The following is a 25938-nucleotide window of genomic DNA, read 5'->3' on the forward strand; positions in this document are numbered from 1 at the left end:
ATATAACTACTATAATACTGCCCCCTATGTACAAGAATATAACGACTATAATACTGCCCCCTATGTACAAGAATATAACTACTATAATACTGCCCCCTATGTACAGGAATACAACTACTATAATACTGCCTCCTATGTACAGGAATATAACTACTATAATACTGCCCCCTATGTACAGGAATATAACTACTATAATACTGCCCCCTATGTACAAGAATATAACTACTATAATACTGCCCCCTATGTACAGGAATATAACTACTATAATACTGCCCTCTATGTACAGGAAAATAACTACTAAAATACTGCCCCCTATGTACAGGAATATAACTACTATAATACTGCCCCCTATGTACAGGAATATAACTACTATAATACTGCCCCCTATGTACAAGAATATAACTACTATAATACTGCTCCCTATGTACAGGAATATAACTACTATAATACTGCCCCCTATGTACAGGAATATAACTACTATAATACTGCCCCCTATGTACAGGAATATAACTACTATAATACTGCCCCCTATGTACAGGAATACAACTACTATAATACTGCCTCCTATGTACAGGAATATAACTACTATAATACTGCCCCCTATGTACAGCAATATAACTACTATAATACTGCCCCCTATGTACAAGAATATAACTACTATAATACTGCCCCCTATGTACAGGAATATAACTACTATAATACTGCCCCCTATGTACAGGAATATAATTACTATAATACTACCCCTATGTACAAGAATATAACTACTATAATACTGCCCCCTATGTACAGGAATATAACTACTATAATACTACCCCCTATGTACAAGAATATAACAACTATAATACTGCCCCCTATGTACAAGAATATAACTACTATAATACTGCCCCCTATGTACAGGAATATAACTACTATAATACTGCCCCCTATGTACAAGAATATAACTACTATAATACTGCCCCCTATGTACAGGAATATAACTACTATAATACTGCCCCCTATGTACAAGAATATAACTACTATAATACTACCCCCTATGTACAAGAATATAACTACTATAATACTGCCCCCTATGTACAAGAATATAACTACTATAATACTACCCCCTATGTACAAGAATATAACTACTATAATACTACCCCCTATGTACAAGAATATAACTACTATAATACTGCCCCCTATGTACAAGAATATAACTACTATAATACTACCCCCTATGTACAAGAATATAACTACTATAATACTGCCCCCTATGTACAGGAATATAACTACTATAATACTGCCTCCTATGTACTAGAATATAACTACTATAATACTGCCCCTATGTACAGGAATATAACTACTATAATACTGCCCCTATGTACAGGAATATAATTACTATAATACTACCCCTATGTACAAGAATATAACTACTATAATACTGCCCCCTATGTACAGGAATATAACTACTATAATACTACCCCCTATGTACAGGAATATAACTACTATAATACTGCCCCTATGTACAGGAATATAACTACTATAATACTGCCCCCTATGTACAGGAATATAACTATTATAATACTGCCCCCTATGTACAGGAATATAACTACTATAATACTGCCCCCTATGTACAAGAATATAACTACTATAATACTGCCCCCTATGTACAGGAATATAACTACTATAATACTGCCCCCTATGTACAGGAATATAACTACTATAATACTGCCTCCTATGTACAAGAATATAACTACTATAATACTGCCCCCTATGTACAGGAATATAACTACTATAATACTGCCCCCTATGTACAGGAATATAACTACTATAATACTGCCCCCTATGTACAGGAATATAACTACTATAATACTGCCCCCTGTGTACAGGAATATAGCTACTATAATACTGCCCCCTATGTACAGGAATATAACTACTATAATACTGCCCCCTAGGTACAGGAATATAACTACTATAATACTGCCCCCTATGTACAGGAATATAACTACTATAATACTGCCCCCTATGTACAAGAATATAACTACTATAATACTGCCCCCTATGTACAGGAATATAACTACTATAATACTCCCCCTATGTACAGGAATATAACTACTATAATACTGCCCCCTATGTACAGGAATATAGCTACTATAATACTGCTGGTCAGTCTGGTTTGCCTCCTCTGAACTGGGCAGGAAGGGGTTACAGTTGCCGGATACGATGTAACAAATCACTTTCATGCCTTTCCCTGTACAATGAGGACAATGGGTAATTATGATGCAGGTGACTTCCCCTGTGCAGGTACAATGGCTGTCAATCCTGACATTGAGTTACTCCCTTATTGCTGGGGGTGACTTATTATTGTGATGTGTATTATGTAGATATGATATATGATTGTTGTGTCACCATATCTATATGTGATCTTGGACTCCATAAAGGATGTACAGAGAGGAGGGGATGGATACAAAACAGGAACAATGTTCTCCAGAAATTGTTTAGACCAAAAGTAAAATCTTGGTTCTTATTGAAGCTTGTTCAATTACGTGATGCACATCCATTAGGACAGATCCACGCGTTTCGAGCTGCTACGATCAGGACAAGGAGCTAAGATTTTACTTTTTCGTCTATGGAAGTCCTGGAGAACATTGTTCCTATTCTGTTATGTTGATACAAGTGATATGAATGGAATCCCTGGATTTCCGAGGCTGAAAATCTCTGCCACATTTAGAGTTTTGGGCGTATTTGTTCCTTATTTGTAATAATCTTCAGCTTAAAACGCGTCGGCTCAGCTTTCAATCTACAGTTAACAAATGGTTACGATTATTGGTTAAACATCTTTTGCTGTGAAATGCGTCAGCCATGTCTCTACATTCAGGAATCCAATGGAGGAATTCTCAGTTTTGCAGTAAAATTTTGGACATTTGATTTGACCTAAAACGCGTCGATGCTGTGAAATGCGTCGGCATGCTTCTGTATTTAGGGATTCATTCCAAGAATTGTGGGATATGCAAAAGGATTAACATTGCATTAAATTTAACCCCTGAATATTACACTAAATATTGTTTCAATTTGTAATAAACATTTACCCACATCTTGACCTAAAGCGCGTCAGTTATGATTGTAAATTGCATAGAAGATTATTCAAATCTGAAATGCATCAGTAGCGGTGTGTTGGGATCCACTTTACTAGGCATGAGAATCCTTGACCTAAATGAGTCACTATTTTACACTTTGTACGATTCTAGGTAAGAGAATTAAGTGTGAAATGCGTCAGGAATCTGCATTTGAAAATCAATTGTAAAAATTATCATTTGTTATGACTCAAAAAGTTACCAATGATTTGACATGAAGCGCGTCCGTCATGCCTGAGCTTCACGTGTAAGAAACTTAAACCTCAGTGTTATCAGGGATTCACTGAAGCAGAAGAATCTTTGACCTGAAACGCGTGAGCCTGGCTTGTGTATGTAGAGATATTTCAGTATTGTTAAAACGCGTCAGGAAACTTTTCTGTAGAATCGCAAGTTTCTTACATAGAACATTTCCAGTTCTTCCACCTAAAACGCGTTAGAAATGCTACTTTACTGCAAGTAGCAAACCTGAACTGTGATTTTAGGGATCCAATGACATCAGTATAAAGGAAGAACCTTTGAACCTGAAACGCGTCAGTATGTCTGTTTAACAGGAGTTATGGCGAAGAAAACCTAGAGGTGAAATGCGTCAGAATACTTGTGAATTACGGATCTGTTTGAAAGCGGATGATAGAAAATCCTGCGTGAAATGCGTCAGTCACGCTTATGTTTTTTAGGGGCTTTTTCAGTTTTTTACAAAATATGTTTCATGTGTAGGAATTTCGTAAAGAGAAATTAAAGATATACCTAAAAACAGAGGGGGGCATATTTCAGGTTTCTTCCATAAGCGCAGCTCACGCGTTTCAGGTCCTAAGTGACAAAAATAATTTTTCACTTAGGACCTGAAACGCGTGAGCGATGCTTATGGAAGAAACCGGAAATATGCCCTCTCTGTTTTTAGGTATATCTTTAATAAGTAGAAACTAGGGGTACAAATTTTTGAACCGAAACGCGTCAGCACAGTATTGTTTAAGGGATCCCTTTAAACAGTTTTAGCAATTTTTTGACCCGAAATGCATCAGTCACGTTTATGGAAAATTATTCACACGGTGATGAGTAAATATTGAGGTGAAATGTGTTAGTAATATCTACAATACACGCTGATGATTGGACCGACGCGCTTCAGTCCTATGTGTTCATAGTATCGGTGCTTGATTGAGATTACTCGAAATTTTTGCAATTTTTGCCGTTTTCCGCAGATTCGCACAACAGTCAGTAAGCTGGCAATCACTCCACAGTGGACCAACTATGGGCTCCGCCTCTTCGGGTACCTCCACCCACCTACAGATGGTAAGTGCACCCCTAGAGTGATCAGTTATGATGCATGAGCGCCCCCTGGAGTCACTAACCTGTACTTCTCCTCAGGTGATTTCGAGTTTGCGGTGTCCTCCGATGACAACTCTGAGTTCTGGCTGAGTGACGACCAATCGGTGGCAAAGCTGCGTCTCCTGTGTAGAGTAGGGCCGGTATGTAGCCGTGTAATATAGAGGTTGTATCTAATAAAGGGGACACTTAAAGGGGAATGTATAAACTCTTCTGTTCTGTAGGCAGGGAAGCAATGGACTGCCCCGGGGGAGTATGGGAAATTTCAAGATCAGATCTCTACAGCAGTCAGGTAACACACAAGAACAGACCAGGTAACTGCTCCCACCTACCTCATGCCGACCCTTATCATGTGGCAGATGAGCCCCTTAAGAGATTTGGTTGATAACATCTCCCTTCTTGGGCTCTGGACTTCAAATATCTCCATCCTTCTACTATAGGAGCTCCGCATAGGTGTGGAGAAAACAGTCCCCGCCCCCACCTAACGATCATGAGCACTGACCCCGCCCACGCGGTACTGTGCATCTGGTAGGAAGAGCTACATAGCAGTGTCATGGAGGATATCTGCAGCACCTCACACGTCTGTCTCCTTGTGCTGCAGGTTGTCGGCCTCCAAGAGATATTACTTTGAACTTTTACACAAACAGGATGATACAGGGACAGACCACGTGGAGCTGGCGGTAAGTACAGTAACATATACATCTCCCTGTATACAATGATATATGTACAGCCGGTATAACCTGGGGTCTCCTGTATATAATGATATATGTACAGCTGGTATAACCCGGGGATCTCCTGTATACAATGATATATGTACAGCCGGTATAACCTGGGGATCTCCTGTATATAATGATATATGTACAGCCGGTATAACCTGGGGATCTCCGGTATACAATGATATATGTACAGCCGGTATAACCTGGGGATCTCCTGTATATAATGATATATGTACAGCCGGTATAACCTGGGGATCTCCTGTATATCATGATATATGTATAGCTGGTATAACCTGGGGATCTCCTGTATATAATGATATATGTACAGCCGGTATAACCTGGGGATCTCCTGTATATAATGATATATGTACAGCTGGTATAACCTGGGGATCTCCTGTATATAATGATATATGTACAGCCGCTATAACCTGGGGATCTCCTGTATATAATGATATATGTACAGCCGGTATAACCTGGGGATCTCCTGTATATAATGATATATGTATAGCTGGTATAACCTGGGGATCTCCTGTATATAATGATATATGTACAGCCGGTATAACCTGGGGATCTCCTGTATATAATGATATATGTACAGCTGGTATAACCTGGGGATCTCCTGTATATAATGATATATGTACAGCCGCTATAACCTGGGGATCTCCTGTATATAATGATATATGTACAGCCGGTATAACCTGGGGATCTCCTGTATATAATGATATATGTACAGCCGGTATAACCTGGGGATCTCCTGTATATAATGATATATGTACAGCCGGTATAACCTGGGGATCTCCTGTATATAATGATATATGTACAGCCGGTATAACCTGGGGATCTCCTGTATATAATGATAAATGTACAGCTGGTATAACCTGGGGATCTCCTTTATATAGTGATATATGTACAGCTGGTATAACCTGGGGATCTCCTGTATATAATGATATATGTACAGCCGGTATAACCTGGGGATCTCCTGTATATAATGATATATGTACAGCCGGTATAACCTGGGGATCTCCTGTATATAATGATATATGTACAGCCGGTATAACCTGGGGATCTCCTGTATATAATGATATATGTACAGTTGGTATAACCTGGGTATCTCCTGTATATAATGATATATGTACAGCCGGTATAACCTGGGGATCTCCTGTATATAATGATATATGTACAGCCGGTATAACCTGGGGATCTCCTGTATATAATGATATATGTACAGCCGGTATAACCTGGGGATCTCCTGTATATAATGATATATGTACAGCTGGTATAACCTGGGGATCTCCTGTATATAATGATATATGTACAGCCGGTATAACCTGGGGATCTCCTGTATATAATGATATATGTACAGCCGGTATAACCTGGGGATCTCCTGTATATAATGATATATGTACAGCCGGTATAACCTGGGGATCTCCTGTATATAGTGATATATGTACAGCCGGTATAACCTGGGGATCTCCTGTATATAATGATATATGTACAGCCGGTATAACCTGGGGATCTCCTGTATATAATGATATATGTACAGCCGGTATAACCTGGGGATCTCCTGTATATAATGATATATGTACAGCCGGTATAACCTGGGGATCTCCTGTATATAATGATATATGTACAGCCGGTATAACCTGGGGATCTCCTGTATATAATGATATATGTACAGCCGGTATAACCTGGGGATCTCCTGTATATAATGATATATGTACAGCCGGTATAACCTGGAGATCTCCTGTATATAATGATATATGTACAGCCGGTATAACCTGGGGATCTCCTGTATATAATGATATATGTACATCCGGTATAACCTGGGGATCCCCTGTATATAATGATATATGTACAGCCGGTATAACCTGTGGATCTCCTGTATATAATGATATATGTACAGCCGGTATAACCTGGGGATCTCCTGTATATAATGATATATGTACAGCTGGTATAACCTGGGGATCTCCTGTATATAATGATATATGTACAGCCTGTATAACCTGGGGATCTCCTGTATATAATGATATATGTACAGCCGGTATAACCTGGGGATCTCCTGTATATAATGATATATGTACAGCCGGTATAACCTGGGGATCTCCCTGTATATAGTGATTTATGTACAGCCGGTATAACCTGGGGATCTCCTGTATATAATGATATATGTACAGCCGGTATAACCTGGGGATCTCCTGTATATAATGATATATGTACAGCTGGTATAACCTGGGGATCCCCTGTATATAATGATATATGTACAGCCGGTATAACCTGGGGATCTCCTGTATATAATGATAGATGTACAGCCGGTATAACCTGGGGATCTCCTGTATATAATGATATATGTACAGCCGGTATAACCTGGGGATCTCCTGTATATAATGATATATGTACAGCCGGTATAACCTGGGGATCTCCTGTATATAATGATATATGCACAGCCGGTATAACCTGGGGATCTCCTGTATATAATGATATATGTACAACTGGTATAACCTGGGGATCTCCTGTATATAATGATATATGTACAGCTGGTATAACCTGGGGATCTCCTGTATATAATGATATATGTACAGCCGGTATAACCTGGGGATGTCCTGTATATAATGATATATGTACAGCCGGTATAACCTGGGGATCTCCTGTATATAATGATAAATGTACAGCTGGTATAACCTGGGGATCCCCTGTATATAATGATATATGTACAGCTGGTATAACCTGGGGATCTCCTGTATATAATGATATCTGTACGGCTGGAATAACCTGGGGATCTCCTGTATATGATGATATATGTACAGCTGGTATAACCTGGGTATCTCCTGTATATAATGATATATGTACAGCCGGTATAACCTGGGGATCTCCTGTATATAGTGATATATGTACAGCCGGTATAACCAGGGGATCTCCTGTATATAATGATATATGTACAGCCGGTATAACCTGGGGATCTCCTGTATATAATGATATATGTACAGCCGGTATAACCTGGGGATCTCCTGTATATAATGATATATGTACAGCTGGTATAACCTGGGGATCTCCTGTATATAATGATATATGTACAGCTGGTATAACCTGGGGATCTCCTGTATATAATGATATATGTACAGCTGGTATAACCTGGGGATCTCCTGTATATAATGATATATGTACAGCCGGTATAACCTGGGGATCTCCTGTATATAGTGATATATGTACAGCCGGTATAACCTGGGGATCTCCTGTATATAATGATATATGTACAGCCGGTATAACCTGGGGATCCCCTTTATATAATGATATATGTACAGCTGGTATAACCTGGGGATCTCCTGTATATAATGATATATGTACAGCCGCTATAACCTGGGGATCTCCTGTATATAATGATATATGTACAGCTGGTATAACCTGGGGATCTCCTGTATATAATGATATATGTACAGCCGGTATAACCTGGGGATCTCCTGTATATAATGATATATGTACAGCCGGTATAACCTGGGGATCCCCTGTATATAATGATATATGTACAGCTGGTATAACCTGGGGATCTCCTGTATATAATGATATATGTACAGCCGGTATAACCTGGGGATCTCCTGTATATAATGATATATGTACAGCTGGTAGTACCTGGGGATCTCCTGTATATAGTGATACATGTACAGCTGGTATAACCTGGGGATCTCCTGTATATAGTGATATATGTACAGCCGGTATAACCTGGGGATCTCCTGTATATAATGATATATGTACATCCGGTATAACCTGGGGATCCCCTGTATATAATGATATATGTACAGCCGGTATAACCTGGGGATCTCCTGTATATAATGATATATGTACAGCCGGTATAACCTGTGGATCTCCTGTATATAATGATATATGTACAGCCGGTATAACCTGGGGATCTCCTGTATATAATGATATATGTACAGCCGGTATAACCTGGGGATCTCCTGTATATAATGATATATGTACAGCCGGTATAACCTGGGGATCTCCTGTATATAATGATATATGTACAGCCGGTATAACCTGGGGATCTCCTGTATATAATGATATATGTACAGCCGGTATAACCTGGGGATCTCCTGTATATAATGATATATGTACAGCCTGTATAACCTGGGGATCTCCTATATATAATGATATATGTACAGCCGGTATAACCTGGGGATCTCCTGTATATAATGATATATGTACAGCCGGTATAACCTGGGGATCTCCCTGTATATAGTGATTTATGTACAGCCGGTATAACCTGGGGATCTCCTGTATATAATGATATATGTACAGCCGGTATAACCTGGGGATCTCCCTGTATATAATGATATATGTACAGCCGGTATAACCTGGGGATCTCCTGTATATAATGATATATGTACAGCCGGTATAACCTGGGGATCTCCTGTATATAATGATATATGTACAGCTGGTATAACCTGGGGATCCCCTGTATATAATGATATATGTACAGCTGGTATAACCTGGGGATCCCCTGTATATAATGATATATGTACAGCCGGTATAACCTGGGGATCTCCTGTATATAATGATAGATGTACAGCCGGTATAACCTGGGGATCTCCTGTATATAATGATATATGTACAGCCGGTATAACCTGGGGATCTCCTGTATATAATGATATATGTACAGCCGGTATAACCTGGGGATCTCCTTTATATAATGATATATGCACAGCCGGTATAACCTGGGGATCTCCTGTATATAATGATATATGTACAGCTGGTATAACCTGGGGATCTCCTGTATATAATGATATATGTACAGCTGGTATAACCTGGGGATCTCCTGTATATAATGATATATGTACAGCCGGTATAACCTGGGGATGTCCTGTATATAATGATATATGTACAGCCGGTATAACCTGGGGATCCCCTGTATATAATGATATATGTACAGCTGGTATAACCTGGGGATCTCCTGTATATAATGATATCTGTACGGCTGGTATAACCTGGGGATCTCCTGTATATGATGATATATGTACAGCTGGTATAACCTGGGTATCTCCTGTATATAATGATATATGTACAGCCGGTATAACCTGGGGATCTCCTGTATATAGTGATATATGTACAGCCGGTATAACCAGGGGATCTCCTGTATATAATGATATATGTACAGCCGGTATAACCTGGGGATCTCCTGTATATAATGATATATGTACAGCCGGTATAACCTGGGGATCTCCTGTATATAATGATATATGTACAGCCGGTATAACCTGGGGATCTCCTGTATATAATGATATATGTACAGCCGGTATAACCTGGGGATCTCCTGTATATAATGATATATGTACAGCTGGTATAACCTGGGGATCTCCTGTATATAATGATATATGTACAGCTGGTATAACCTGGGGATCTCCTGTATATAATGATATATGTACAGCCGGTATAACCTGGGGATCTCCTGTATATAATGATATATGTACAGCCGGTATAACCTGGGGATCTCCTGTATATAGTGATATATGTACAGCCGGTATAACCTGGGGATCTCCTGTATATAATGATATATGTACAGCCGGTATAACCTGGGGATCTCCTGTATATAATGATATATGTACAGCCGGTATAACCTGGGCATCTCCTGTATATAGTGATACACGTAGAGCTGGTATAACCTGGGGATCTCCTGTATAGTAGGGCGGCACGGTGGCTGAGTGAGTAGCACATCTGCCTTGCAGCACTGGGGTCCTGGGTTCGAATCCCACCCAGGTCAACATCTGCAAAGAGTTTGTATGTTCTCTCCGTGTTTGCGTGGGTTTCCTCCGGGTACTCCGGTTTCCTCCCACACTTCAAAACATACTGTTAGGTTGTTTAGATTGTGAGCCCCTTGGGGACAGGGACCAATTTGACATGCTTGTGCAGCGCTGCGTAATCTGTGTGCGCTATATAAATAAAGAATTATTATTATATAATGATACATGTACAGCCGGTATAACCTGGGGATCTCCTGTATATAATGATATATGTACAGCCGCTATAACCTGGGGATCTCCTGTATATAGTGATATATGTACAGCCGGTATAACCTGGGGATCTCCTGTATATAATGATATATGTACAGCTGCTATAACCTGGGAATCTCCTGTATATAATGATATATGTACAGCCGGTATAACCTGGGGATCTCCTGTATATAGTGATATATGTACAGCCGGTATAACCTGGGGATCTCCTGTATATAGTGATACATGTACAGCCGGTATAACCTGGGGACCTCCTGTATATAATGATATATGTACAGCCGGTATAACCTGGGGATCTCCTGTATATAATGATATATGTACAGCCGGTATAACCTGGGGGTCTCCTGTATATAATGATATATGTACAGCCGGTATAACCTGGGGATCTCCTGTATATAATGATATATGTACAGCCGGTATAACCTGGGGATCTCCTGTATATAATGATATATGTACAGCCGGTATAACCTGGGGATCTCCTGTATATAATGATATATGTACAGCTGGTATAACCTGGGGATCTCCTGTATATAATGATATATGTACAGCCGGTATAACCTGGGGATCTCCTGTATATAATGATATATGTATAGCTGCTATAACCTGGGATCTCCTGTATATAATGATATATGTACAGCCGGTATAACCTGGGGATCTCCTGTATATAATGATATATGTACAGCCGGTATAACCCGGGGATCTCCTGTGTATAATGATATATGTACAGCTGGTATAACCCGGGGATCTCCTGTATATAATGATATATGTACAGCTGGTATAACCTGGGGATCTCCTGTATATAATGATATATGTACAGCCGGTATAACCTGGGGATCTCCTGTATATAATGATATATGTACAGCCGGTATAACCTGGGGATCTCCTGTATATAATGATATATGTACAGCCGGTATAACCTGGGGATCTCCTGTATATAATGATATATGTACAGCCGGTATAACCTGGGGATCCCCTGTATATAATGATATATGTACAGCCGGTATAACCTGGGGATCTCCTGTATATAATGATATATGTACAGCCGGTATAACCTGGGGATCTCCTGTATATAATGATATATGTACAGCCGGTATAACCTGGGGATCTCCTGTATATAATGATATATGTACAGCCGGTATAACCTGGGCATCTCCTGTATATAGTGATACACGTAGAGTTGGTATAACCTGGGGATCTCCTGTATATAGTGATACATGTACAGCTGGTATAACCTGGGTATATGATGCTATATGGTGATTGATCTTGCCCTCTCCCGGCAGTGGCGTCAGGCTATGGTTGGAGCTCAGTTCACACTGATAGACTCGCAGTTCCTGTCTCTGTTCTCAGGTAGGTTTTCCTGTGTACTGTGTAATGCTATATGTGATGCCACACCCCCTGTACACAAGCCCCGCCCCTGCACCCCTGGCCACACCCTGTGTTCCTTTTTATGTGCAGATGATGGAGCCCTTCCCCTGGGGAATACGTCGCTGATACCCCTGAGTGCAGCCAGTCACCACCAGGAGGGGCACAAGCTACACCCGGCGGACATGCTGAGGGACGACCCCAGGGACAGCGGCTATAGAGGTGCCACATAATAATGCTAATCCTATTATATCTCACAGCTGAGGGTCTGTTACAATTGTTTCCAATCTAGAGAATCCCCTATGAGCTGAATACATCAACATTACAAATGTTGGCCCGATGCTGATAGTTTGTTACAGTGTATCAGACTCGACCACCCAATACTCATCTCATAGACTGGGAAACCATCAGCAGGTGCGACCATACACACTCCATTAGACCTTTGTGTATGTTATTAGTAGCAGCAGGACTGTGATATATGTATTTATATTCTAGGATTTACCTGGGAGGGGTCCTCACACTGCTGTGCTCTGTGCAGCCAGTTTTATGTATTGTCCCTGGAGAGATGTGTAATCAGACCTCACACTGCTGTGCTCTGTGCAGCCAGTTTTATGTATTGTCCCTGGAGAGATGTGTAATCATACCTCACACTGCTGTGCTCTGTGCTCTCTGCAGCCTGTGTTATGTATTGTCCCTGGAGAGATGTGTAATCAGACCTCACACTGCTGTGCTCTGTGCTCTCTGCTGCCAGTGTTATGCATTGTCCCTGGAGAGATGTGTAATCAGACCTCATACTGCTGTGCTCTGTGCTCTCTGCAGCCAGTGTTAGGTATTGTCCCTGGAGAGATGTGTAATCAGACCTCACACTGCTGTGCTCTGTGCTCTCTGCAGCCAGTGTTATGTATTGTCCCTGGAGAGATGTGTAATCAGACCTCACACTGCTGTGCTCTGTGCTCTCTGCTGCCAGTGTTATGTATTGTCCCTGGAGAGATGTGTAATCAGACCTCACACTGCTGTGCTCTGTGCTCTCTGCAGCCAGTGTTATGTACTGTCCCTGGAGAGATGTGTAATCAGACCTCACACTGCTGTGCTCTGTGCTCTCTGCAGCCAGTGTTATGTATTGTCCCTGGAGAGATGTGTAATCAGACCTCACACTGCTGGGCTCTGTGCTCTCTGCAGCCAGTATTATGTACTGTCCCTGGAGAGATGTGTAATCAGACCTCACACTGCTGTGCTCTGTGCTCTCTGCAGCCAGTGTTATGTATAGTCCCTGGAGAGATGTATAATCAGACCTCACCCTGCTGTGCTCTGTGCTCTCTGCAGCCAGTGTTATGTATTGTCCCTGCAGAGATGTGTAATCAGACTTGTGTGTATGTTGTTAGTAGCAGCAGGACTGTGATGGATTTGTATGATAGTGTGTTAGTGATTGTGTGCTCACACTGCTGTACCCTTAGCGCTGCTCCACAGTCACGACTCTCTGCTCTTAGTTAAACCTGTTGCCTTCTGTTTGACCACTACTGTACAGTTTCTACTCAGAGCCCATAGTAGGGGCTATGGCTCTGAGCACAGAGCTAAGAGCACAGCAGTGTGAGCACTATCTCATCCTGTGAATCTTGCTATGTTGCAGTCCATCTTCTGCCTCTGAACCGGGTGCAGGCAGCTCTGCCCAGCTGCAGCTATAAGCCCAGCTACCTGGTGGAGGGATACCCCCTGCAGCGATACCAGGGCCTGCAGTTTGTAAGTAGGGGGTGGCATGAAGGGGGAGGGGGCAGGTATCCCATCTATCAATGTGAGTATAACGCGCTCCCCTTCCCCCAGGTCCGCCTCACATACATGTACCCCAACGACTACACGCGTCTCACTCACATGGAGAAGGACAATGAGTGCATGTACCAGGAGACCCGGCACTACAGAGACAGGTATCCACACAGGGCAGGGGGAGGGGCTTCTGGAGCTGACCACACCCTCTGGACTCCTAAATTGTCAAATCAGTGCTGATGATTTATGTCTTCTCCCATAGGCTGAAGTATAATAAATATATGAAGGTGGACCGGACACAGCCTGGACCTGCGGACCACCCCGGTAATACTCTGCGCTGCTTTGATTTCAGAATTCAGATCCATTTTATATAATATTGCTCTACCAGGATGAAAGACTGTATGCAAATGAGCCTGAGGGGCTCCAGGCTCCATGAACACATATGGAGCCTGGAGCCCCTTTGGCTCATTTGCATACAGTCCTTCATCCTGGTGGTAGATGCCCCTTAAGGGACCGTATTAAGGTGTGAAATTGAAGTCAGTAGATGTCCCAGCCTCCATCGTATCATGAAATGTCCATGTCACCTCTTCTCTTCATGTGACAGGGTGGCCGGAGGACTACAACCCTTCCGATATCCAGTATGAAGACAACGAGGATGAGTTTGTTGACGAAGAAGAGGAAGAACCAAATGAAGATGAAATGATCAGGCAGAGGAAACTGTTCTTGGTAGAACTTGAAGACCAACCACCAGGTCCCACGAGGACTTTCCACCGGAGGAGAGGGCAGGGAAACATTGACATGAAAATTGTCAAAAAAGACTCGGACCCAAAAAGAATCACTTACTATATCAGCCAGACATCCAAACCTGAACAGGAGACCCACAAAACACACTTTGCCTCTAGGCCTCGAAAGAAGAAGAGAACCTACCTCCCACATACGGCCTTGGTGACCCATGGCCAGATTCAAACTGAAGTGGAGAAAGGTGGGACAAGACTCTCGAGAAACAGAGAAAGACGAATCCAAGGTCGGCAAAGAAAGAGCAAAAATTCAAAGGTTCAACGTAGACAGAAGAATGTTCCACAAGACCCAAACCTACTTGAGATGCGGGATCCGGAGAAGGTCGATCACAGGAAGGGGGACTTTGAGGGGAAGGATCAAGAACCTGATGAGATCAACACTAAAGAGCCTCTACATGGGGGAAAGTTAAAGCCTAGACGTAGAGCAGAAGGTACACTTGGGCAAGGTCGTTATGAAGGAAGGACAGTCCAAGACAGAATACAGAGACCTAAGAGGGTTGAGGAAAACAGAGCTTCTCTGAAGATACATGAAGGGACTGCGAGACCAGAAAACTACACTACACCAGATTCTCAGATAAATCAGAACTTGGGACAACATGGAAGTAGGGTGAAGAACAATGTCGTGGGTGATAACTCCTGGATGGAACCAAAGCCAGGACAAAATCAATCAGTACCTCCAGAATCTCAAGTACGTCATAGACCTGGTGAAAACGCAACACTTTGGAGACCTCAACTTGAGAAAAATGTAAGTCTAGAGGGTCCAGACGTTGGGTGGACCAGATCAGGTCTTCAAAGAACGAAGAATCAAGGAGATGGAGATCACAAGGAAAGAAAACCTGAAGGTCAGAAGATGGGTCTAGAAGAAAATCTAGAAAAAAGCCAAGACCTTGAACAAATTGAGAGAAGAACAGAACAACATGTAGTAAGTCCAGATGTTCTTCAAAGACGTAAATATGGTCATATGACAACGGCGGAAAACAATGAACTTTATCTGAGAAACCAAGACATAGAACCAACCCAACAACAAGCTCCGCCCAAAATGGAAGAAGACAACAAAGATGCTGCAGTGGAGGATAACGAAGTCCCACAACCCAACAGTGACAAGTACATAGAGGACAATCCAGACAATGATATCAGAGATGGTCAGGAGGAGGAAGGTCGGCCTTACAGGGAAGAGGAGGAAGTGGATGAGGAAGAAGAGGAAATGGAATACCCCTTTGTTTTTGAGGAACCTGTGTTTTGGAATCGGACTTTCCATGTTAGTGAAACAGATTTCCACATTCTTCGGTCAGACTACATTGATCTACAGTGCAATACGTCTGGGAATCTCCGGCTTAAGGAAAGTGAAGCCTTGAGTATAGTTGGATCCTTCATGAAGAAGCTCAACCAATGGCATCGAGGGTAAGAACATGGGGCAAGTCACCAATGAAAACTCTGCAATATAGGGCTATTTTATCAGGAGGGTAGAAATCGTAGCATGTGGCCAGGATGTAGTCATAGGAAAGGAGGTCAGTTGGTTCTTCAACATAAACATGTAGGACCTTGAGAAACAAGACCAAAAGAACAAATCTAAAGATCTGAAGATTGAGAACATGAAAACTAATCCCATAAGTATCACTATTTTAATCTAGAACATGAGACACAGGAACTAATCTAGATATGGTCATGGGTACCAATCTGTACATCTAGATCCGAAGAACCAACATCATGATCGTATGAACCCATCTATATTTCCGTAATACAAGAACCAAGACAGTAGACACGTAGGGTCAATTCGAGGCAGTATATCGACATGATCTCAAGCTCTGAACCGTATATCTAGACCATGAGAACCAGAAGTACCCATCATTATATCTAGAAGATGAGACGCATGATCACAGGAACTCATCTAGATATGTAGAACTTGGGAACCAAGAGCCATGGTCATGGGAATCAGATCATGAAGACCATAACAAGCAATCTAGAATAGAAGAAGCTAAACTTTAGCCAGTAAAGCTTTCAGAATCTATAGATCTAGAACATGAGAACCAAAGCCAGCACAGTGTATACTGATGAGAACTTTGACCAACACGCACCAACTCTATATCTAGAACATGAGAACCTCGATTATAGCCATGAGGAGAGATCTTTACATCTAGTCTACGTGGGCTTAGACAATGGGAACTAGTTTCTTATTGGAAGATAGGTTCTCGGCAGAACAGAGTATTTCAGGAGAGAGGTTTGTCTTCCTTATACGGACACCTTGTTCTTAATCGCAGGATGTTCAAGCTCCAGAGGATTGTTAATATTGAGAAGCACCTGGACTACGTGCGGGGGAGTCGGTACTTCCTGGACTTGGAGCTTCGGGACAAGTTCAACCGTCTTGTGAGATTTGCACATTACGTCTTCGCCCCCAGTTGGACTGGACTGAATGAGGAAGTGCGGGATCAGGAGAGGGACATGAGGAGGAAGATGTGGGGTCCACGTCGGAGGCTGATGGGGGATGAGAAGCAGGTGGATCTGTGCTGGCCTACTGGCGTGGTTTGGAACCCCCGGGCTATGGTCTACTTCATCGTACCAGGTAAGTGGTGGGAAGTATCAGAGGCAAGAGTGGGACAAGACATCAGATAGAACATTTCCAATTCTGTTCATAGTGAAAAACCAAGCTCGCTGGGTGCAGAAGTTCATCTGGGACATGGAGTCCTTGCACCAGGCCACAGAAGACCCCAATTTCACCGTCATCATTGTGGACTTCAGCAGCACTGACCTGGATGTGCGGGAGGCACTAAAACGGTCACGGTTACCCAGGTAACATCACCTTTAACACTGCCATAAAAGTATGTGATGGGGTTGTAGCCATAAGGGGGCGCTCTTCTGTATACTGAATTTTCTATCTGTAGATACCATTTTGCTCAACTGGAAGGAAACTTTGAGCGTTCGGCAGGTCTCCAGGCCGGGATAGATCTGGTGAAGGTAAGTCTTGGTCAGTCATGGTCCTTGTTAATTATGTCATCAGGACTTTATTCTACATTATTAACCCCATACTGTCCTCTCCAGAACCCTCATAGTATCCTCTTCCTCTGTGACCTCCACATGCACTTTCCTCCGTCAGTCATCGACTCGGTGCGGACCCACACGGTGGAGGGTAAGATGGTGTTCGCCCCCATAGTAATGAGGCTGAACTGTGGAGCGTCTCCTCGCTGGCCGGACGGTGAGATCTTGCTTTATCATGTTCTGTCCGTCACCCCGCCTATGGACTGTTCTATTCAGGATGGAAGGGGAAACTAATCCAGAGATGATGTTCTGCAGGTTATTGGGAAGTGAACGGATTCGGCCTGCTGGGAATTTACAAGTCAGACCTGGATCGTATCGGAGGAATGAATACGGAAGAATTTGGAGAAAGATGGGGAGGAGAAGACTGGGAATTACTGGACAGGTGAGTGTTAATCAGAACTTTAAATTATGATAGGCAGAGGTGGGGCCAGGGGGGGGGCGTATACTAAGAAGTTAACGCCCCAGAGGAGCATCACAGAGATAAAGAATCAACTTTCCCAATGAAACAATTCACTCACCAATGGAAATTGCTCAGATTTGCTTATGTTTCTTCACTTTACAGATTATATCAGATAACAAGACAATTTTATTATATTCCTTTAGGATTCTCCATGCCGGCCTGGAGGTGGAACGATTAGCAGTTAGAAACTTTTATCATTATTTTCACTCCAAGCGCGGCATGTGGAACCGCCGGACAGCCGCAAACGCACCGCAGGACATCAGAACGTGACTGAGAGCAAATATGGAGGATACCCGGGCACCCAACATGGTGGTGGCAGGATCCCACCTGTTCATACATTTGCCCTTAGGGGGTAACAGTCAGATACACCTTATGGTGTAAGAACCTTCTAGATGACAGGGCTATGATCAGAACAATATGGTGGAGCAGGTCGGCACACGGGTTTGTCGAGTCCGATTAAGTGCCTTAGCGGATTCATGGAGTTTTACAAGGATTATTTCACCCTGACCTTAGAATAGCGCCCCCTTCTGTTTGGTAATAGAACAGCAGGAGCTCATGTGTGTTGTATATCGGTTACTTACTCCACCCACCATAGCAGATTATGTAGAAAAATGCAGCTATTACAGTGACATAACAACTAGCTCCCCCTACTGGTTAGCAGTGGTTCCTTATTTTCTTTTATTTATCTAGTTTGTAATGTGAACTGAGCCGGACTAGACGCAGGCATCTGAAGCTGTGACGGAAAATAGCAATAATGTCACAGAAGATGCAGCAGGTGGGATATTTAAAGGGGTTGTATGAAAAGAGACTTGTCCATAGGCGTCTAGTATTGTAGATCTATCCCATTCACTCAAATACTGAGGAGCTGCAATACAAGAGGTGACCTAGAGACAAGGGGGGGCGCTGTTTCTAAAGGAGGGCAGCCATGTTTTTCTCACTTCGTAGTGTAAAGATTATATATGAATAAATTATATTACATAGAGGAGGGTAGACGTGGATTATATACCTCAGCCCATATGACCAGTAGTCAGGTTGGGTTATTGGACGGCCACCGCCATGTTGTTTGTGGTTTTTATGCCGAAAAATAACTTTCCATTGGATTCAGAGGGTCAGATAAAGATTGTACAAGTTTTATAATAAAATGTTTTTACTATATGTAAAATTATTGCACAGATTCCCCTCCCCCGCACCAGTGCATTATAGCGGGTTTATGTGTGTGGGGTGGAGGTGTTTATAATGTCACATGTGGAGGATTATAGACGTGATGTGGTGATCCTCTGCCGGGGTGTGGAGATATATCACTCACCGTATCTATAGTCTGAGCCGTAGAGACTGGTCTATACATGTTACTCCGCCTGTGCGGCTCTGTACATTATCTAGTGTGGTCTGGCCATGAGTAAGTGTTAGTTGTGTTGTGTCCATATTGTTATTAACTCGGCCCTGAAAAAAACCCCATGGGACAAGTAATAATGAGGATTTGTATTTACATGTCAAATAAGGGCGACCAGACATTAGAGGAGAAGGAAATAAATTATAATAATGTGCAAATAATGTAAAAAGAAGCAAAAACTGGACTCTAATGACTGATGAGATGATTAATATTCAGGAAAATGTATATATAATAGATAGGCCTCACTGATCCCTGACAACCAATCACACAGCAGCTCTCATACAGCGAGGGCAGTGGAAGAAATGAAAGCTGTGCTGTGATTGGTTCCTGCATCTATGAGGCCTAGCGCTGGTGTAATCCAGAGACACAAGATAGAGACGTCCTCACCGCGGTACACCTGTAATACAAGAGGGAACAGGATTAGATACACCGACAGTAGCACACAGGGGATTAGATACACCGCTCAGACTGTAGCCCACACATGAGGGGACTAGATACACGGCTCAGACTGTAGCCCACACATGAGGGGATTAGATACACCGCTCAGACTGTAGCCCACACATGAGGGGATTAGATACACAGCTCAGACTGTAGCCCACACATGAGGTGATTAGATACACGGCTCATACTGTAGCCCACACATGAGGGGATTAGATACACGGCTCAGACTGTAGCCCACACATGAGGGGATTAGATACACAGCTCAGACTGTAGCCCACACATGAGGGGACTAGATACACAGCTCATACTGTAGCCCACACATGAGGGGATTAGATACACGTCTCAGACTGTAGCCCACACATGAGGGGATTAGATACACCGCTCAGACTGTAGCCCACACATGAGGGGATTAGATACACAGCTCAGACTGTAGCCCACACATGAGGGGATTAGATACACCGCTCAGACTGTAGCCCACACATGAGGGGATTAGATACACCGCTCAGACTGTAGCCCACACATGAGGGGATTAGATACACCGCTCAGACTGTAGCCCACACATGAGGGGATTAGATACACCGCTCAGACTGTAGCCCACACATGAGGGGATTAGATACACAGCTCAGACTGTAGCCCACACATGAGGGGATTAGATACACCGCTCAGACTGTAGCCCACACATGAGGGGATTAGATACACCGCTCAGACTGTAGCCCACACATGAGGGGATTAGATACACAGCTCAGACTGTAGCCCACACATGAGGTGATTAGATACACAGCTCAGACTGTAGCCCACACATGAGGGGATTAGATACACAGCTCAGACTGTAGCCCACACATGAGGTGATTAGATACACAGCTCAGACTGTAGCCCACACATGAAGGGATTAGATACACAGCTCAGACTGTAGCCCACACATGAGGGGATTAGATACACCGCTCAGACTGTAGCCCACACATGAGGGGATTAGATACACGGCTCAGACTGTTGTTAGGGATTTTTATGCAGGGCCCCAACAGCCCTCTTGACTTTTGTAAGGTGAGTCCTAATTAACCCTTTCATGATTGAACATAGAGACCAAGACATGTCAATTCTCTTAGTCAAGATCTTCCCCTTTAATAATCAAAATGCATAATATATATCAGACAGAAGAGTCATCAAAGGGGTGTGAATAGTATACAGCAAAGCTATTGGACATCAGCACATTCTGGGAAAAAAGTGAATTAATTGTGCTCAGTTCTCAGAGACCTTGTACACAGATATTGTTTATACTAATGCTGAGAAGGAGATGATAAGTGGCTCCAGAATCCTAGTATCATCCAGCATCCAGGACAGACTGGCTGCTCATTACATGTCACAGGGTATTAGCTGACAGGCCAGTAAACAGGTTACATAAAATGAAGTTTGAATCATGACATTAACTTGACAATGGTCAGGGAACATGGCCGCTGTATCTAAGATGGCGGACAGAAGTCAAGATGGCGTCCGAAACCAGTGCGACCTCCTTAACACTGTAGCCCACACATGAGGGGATTAGATACACAGCTCAGACTGTAGCCCACACATGAGGGGATTAGATACACAGCTCAGGCTGTAGCCCACACATGAGGGGATTAGATACACAGCTGAGACTGTAGCCCACACAGGAGGATTAGATACACAGCTCAGACTGTAGCACAAATGAGGGGATTAGATACACAGCTAGGACTGTAGCCAAAACAAGGGGATTAGATACACAGCTCAGACTGTAGCCCACACATGAGGGGATTAGATACACAGCTCAGACTGTAGCACACATGAGGGGATTAGATACACAGCTCAGACTGTAGCCCACACATGAGGGGATTAGATACACAGCTCAGACTGTAGCCCACACATGAGGGGATTAGATACACAGCTCAGGCTGTAGCCCACACATGAGGGGATTAGATACACAGCTCAGGCTGTAGCCCACACATGAGGGGATTAGATACACAGCTCAGGCTGTAGCCCACACATGAGGGGATTAGATACACAGCTAGGACTGTAGCCAAAACAAGGGGATTAGATACACAGCTCAGACTGTAGCACACACAATGGGATTAGATACATGTTAGATACCCGGTTGTACCTCAGTGCACTTCTCGTGGCCCCCTTGAGGGGTACAGACCAGTTTTCTGGACGCCAAATGCTGTGATGAAGATGTTGATGAGGACGGTGACAAACACCAGCGCTGTGGCCACATTGTTCATCGTGTCCAACCGTGGCTGCTTAGATACATCATTCAAGTTCCTGCGTGCTGTGGATACAAGGGACACGAGAGGTTAATAATCATCCAAGGTAATAAGAATCCTGGAAGCAATAGCTGTAGCGCCCCCTGCTGCCAGCCTCTGCTACTACACCCATCACATCAATAATGGCCGACTTCTAGTGCTTGCTGTTATCAGCCAGGGCAGTGCACACAGCCTTACCGATGACAATCAGCAGGATCCCGATGACCACCTGCAGCGCCAGGGACAGGCTGATCAGGGTGATGAGGGTGACGTAGTAGGTGAAGCCGGGCCCCTGCTCCAGGACGGCCTTCAGCTGCGCAGCGTTTGCCATGAAGAGCGCCACATCCAGCATGCTCTCCGCCAGGCTCTTCTTAGTGGCGTAATGATTGATGTTTATGGCGGAACGGACTCCGCGCCCCCCAGGATTACCTGCAGCCTGCACACAGGGAACACAGGAGCATGACTGAGCACCGCATAGTATTATAGCAGTTATATCCTGTACATAGGGGGCAGTATTATAGCAGTTATATCCTGTACATAGGGGGCAGTATTATAGTAGTTATATTCCTGTACATAGGGGGCAGTATTATAGTAGTTATATTCCTGTACATAGGGGGCAGTATTATAGTAGTTATATTCTTGTACATAGGGGGCAGTATTATAGTAGTTATATTCTTGTACATAGGGGGCAGTATTATAGTAGTTATATTCTTGTACATAGGGGGCAGTATTATAGTAGTTATACCAACATGGGGAGAGAAAAAGAACTGGACCGCACATCCACACATCACACAATGATCTAATGCCGCTAGGCTACATTATATAACGAACTCGAGGTTCTTAGTTACATTTTGATCAAATTGTATAAGCCCACCAACCACTTCACGGTGACCTCTTTATGGTGGGTCCCTACGCTATTTTGTGCAGCATCACATGGCGTCCACCCCCGCTGCAGCACAGCGCCGGCAGGGACCAAGACCCGGTTGCCCCCCAGTACCCATACTGGCGGGCATAGCCCCCATGGCTCCGGGCCCAGGCCCCCACCAGCACCGCACCACAGAAGCGGCGGACGCCATGCAACACCGCACCATGTGAACAGGAAAAAAGGCTCACCAAGTGTGAACAGGTGTTAACTACTCACCGTTCCATGTGGTCTCAGACACTGGCTGAGAGGAAGTAGGCGGCCCCTAAATGCAGTCTCCTGCTAATTTAAAAACACCTGGGTCGAATGGGGCGGAGTGCTGGTACCAGGAAAAACAAAATAAATGAAGGGATAGAATGTACTAAACCAACATGGGGAGAGAAAAAGAACTGGACCGCACATCCACACATCACACAATGATCTAATGCCGCTAGGCTACATTATATAACGAACTCGAGGTTCTTAGTTACATTTTGATCAAATTGTATAAGCCCACCAACCACTTCACGGTGACCTCTTTATGGTGGGTCCCTACGCTATTTTGTGCAGCATCACATGGCTTTGCTGCAGCGGGGGTGGACGCCATGTGATGCTGCACAAAATAGCGTAGGGACCCACCATAAAGAGGTCACCGTGAAGTGGTTGGTGGGCTTATACAATTTGATCAAAATGTAACTAAGAACCTCGAGTTCGTTATATAATGTAGCCTAGCGGCATTAGATCATTGTGTGATGTGTGGATGTGCGGTCCAGTTCTTTTTCTCTCCCCATGTTGGTTTAGTACATTCTATCCCTTCATTTGTTTTGTTTTTCCTGGTACCAGCACTCCGCCCCATTCGACCCAGGTGTTTTTAAATTAGCAGGAGACTGCATTTAGGGGCCGCCTACTTCCTCTCAGCCAGTGTCTGAGACCACATGGAACGGTGAGTAGTTAACACCTGTTCACACTTGGTGAGCCTTTTTTCCTGTTCACATGGTGCGGTGTTGCATGGCGTCCGCCGCTTCTGTGGTGCGGTGCTGGTGGGGGCCTGGGCCCGGAGCCATGGGGGCTATGCCCGCCAGTATGGGTACTGGGGGGCAACCGGGTCTTGGTCCCTGCCGGCGCTTTGCTGCAGCGGGGGTGGACGCCATGTGATGCTGCACAAAATAGCGTAGGGACCCACCATAAAGAGGTCACCGTGAAGTGGTTGGTGGGCTTATACAATTTGATCAAAATGTAACTAAGAACCTCGAGTTCGTTATATAATGTAGCCTAGCAGCATTAGATCATTGTGTGATGTGTGGATGTGCGGTCCAGTTCTTTTTCTCTCCCCATGTTGGTTATAGTAGTTATATTCCTGTACATAGGGGGCAGTATTATAGTAGTTATATTCTTGTACATAGGGGACAGTATTATAGTAGTTATATTCCTGTACATAGGGGGCAGTATTATAGTAGTTATATTCCTGTACATAGGGGGCGGTATTATAGTAGTTATATTCTTGTACATGGGGGGCAGTATTATAGTAGTTATATTCTTGTATATAGGGGGCAGTATTATAGTAGTTATATTCTTGTACATAGGGGGCTGTATTATAGTAGTTATATCCCTGTACATAGGGAGCAGTATTATAGTAGTTATATTCCTGTACATAGGGGGCAGTATTATAGTAGTTATATTCTTGTACATAGGGGGCAGTATTATAGTAGTTATATTCCTGTACATAGGGGGCAGTATTATAGTAGTTATATTCTTGTACATAGGGGGCAGTATTATAGTAGTTATATTCTTGTACATAGGGGGCAGTATTATAGTAGTTATATTCCTGTACATAGGGAGCAGTATTATAGTAGTTATATTCTTGTACATAGGGGGCAGTATTATAGTAGTTATATTCCTGTACATAGGGGGCAGTATTATAGTAGTTATATTCCTGTACATAGGGGGGCAGTATTATAGTAGTTATATTCCTGTACATAGGGGGCAGTATTATAGTAGTTATATTCTTGTACATAGGGGGCAGTATTATAGTAGTTATATTCCTGTACATAGGGGGCAGTATTATAGTAGTTATATTCCTGTACATAGGGGGGCAGTATTATAGTAGTTATATTCCTGTACATAGGGGGCAGTATTATAGTAGTTATATTCTTGTACATAGGGGGCAGTGTTATAGTAGTTATATTCTTGTACATAGGGGGCAGTATTATAGTAGTTATATTCTTGTACATAGGGGGCAGTGTTATAGTAGTTATATTCCTGTACATAGGGGGCAGTATTATAGTAGTTATATTCCTGTACATAGGGGGCAGTATTATAGTAGTTATATTCTTGTACATAGGGGGCAGTATTATAGTAGTTATATTCTTGTACATAGGGGGCAGTATTATAGTAGT

General features: G+C 43.2%; 2 protein-coding genes across 3 annotated transcripts in view; one reads left to right on the forward strand and one right to left on the reverse strand.

Moving 5' to 3' along the window:
- Nucleotides 1-19696, forward strand: part of B4GALNT3 (beta-1,4-N-acetyl-galactosaminyltransferase 3) — a 44247-nt gene extending 24551 nt beyond the window's left edge. Inside the window, exons 5-20 of one of the 2 annotated variants that reach the window (XM_072144968.1) lie at nucleotides 4307-4397; nucleotides 4473-4573; nucleotides 4655-4722; nucleotides 5032-5110; nucleotides 12426-12492; nucleotides 12601-12729; nucleotides 14135-14244; nucleotides 14326-14426; nucleotides 14528-14589; nucleotides 14870-16463; nucleotides 17321-17622; nucleotides 17696-17849; nucleotides 17942-18014; nucleotides 18099-18252; nucleotides 18351-18477; nucleotides 18699-19696. In XM_072144968.1, the coding sequence (XP_072001069.1) occupies nucleotides 4307-4397; nucleotides 4473-4573; nucleotides 4655-4722; nucleotides 5032-5110; nucleotides 12426-12492; nucleotides 12601-12729; nucleotides 14135-14244; nucleotides 14326-14426; nucleotides 14528-14589; nucleotides 14870-16463; nucleotides 17321-17622; nucleotides 17696-17849; nucleotides 17942-18014; nucleotides 18099-18252; nucleotides 18351-18477; nucleotides 18699-18825 (3339 nt within the window). In that variant the 3' untranslated portion in view covers nucleotides 18826-19696. Of the gene's footprint in view, nucleotides 1-4306; nucleotides 4398-4472; nucleotides 4574-4654; nucleotides 4723-4870; nucleotides 4959-5031; nucleotides 5111-12425; nucleotides 12493-12600; nucleotides 12730-14134; nucleotides 14245-14325; nucleotides 14427-14527; nucleotides 14590-14869; nucleotides 16464-17320; nucleotides 17623-17695; nucleotides 17850-17941; nucleotides 18015-18098; nucleotides 18253-18350; nucleotides 18478-18698 lie in introns of those variants that run through there. The other variant, XM_072144969.1, reaches the window with a different exon arrangement.
- Nucleotides 19665-23806, reverse strand: NINJ2 (ninjurin 2). Its single transcript, XM_072144970.1, has 4 exons — nucleotides 23783-23806; nucleotides 22840-23077; nucleotides 22500-22667; nucleotides 19665-20342 (listed from the first exon to the last, which is right to left on the reverse strand). Exons 2-3 carry the CDS (start codon nucleotides 22991-22993, stop codon nucleotides 22501-22503), a joined length of 321 nt encoding a protein of 106 aa, XP_072001071.1. The 5' UTR covers nucleotides 22994-23077; nucleotides 23783-23806; the 3' UTR covers nucleotides 19665-20342; nucleotide 22500.
- Nucleotides 23807-25938: the final 2132 nt, after the last annotated feature.

Source organism: Engystomops pustulosus, chromosome 4 (assembly GCF_040894005.1).
Source record: "Engystomops pustulosus chromosome 4, aEngPut4.maternal, whole genome shotgun sequence".
Lineage (NCBI taxonomy): Eukaryota > Metazoa > Chordata > Amphibia > Anura > Leptodactylidae > Engystomops > Engystomops pustulosus.

Coding starts and splice junctions, on each gene's coding strand:
- NINJ2 (XM_072144970.1), bottom strand. CDS start 22,993: ATGCTGGATGTGGCGCTCTTCATGGCAAACGCTGCGCAGCTGAAGGCC. Junction 22,668..22,839: donor GATCCTGCTGATTGTCATCG/GTAAGGCTGTGT, acceptor TTGTATCCACAG/CACGCAGGAACTTGAATGAT.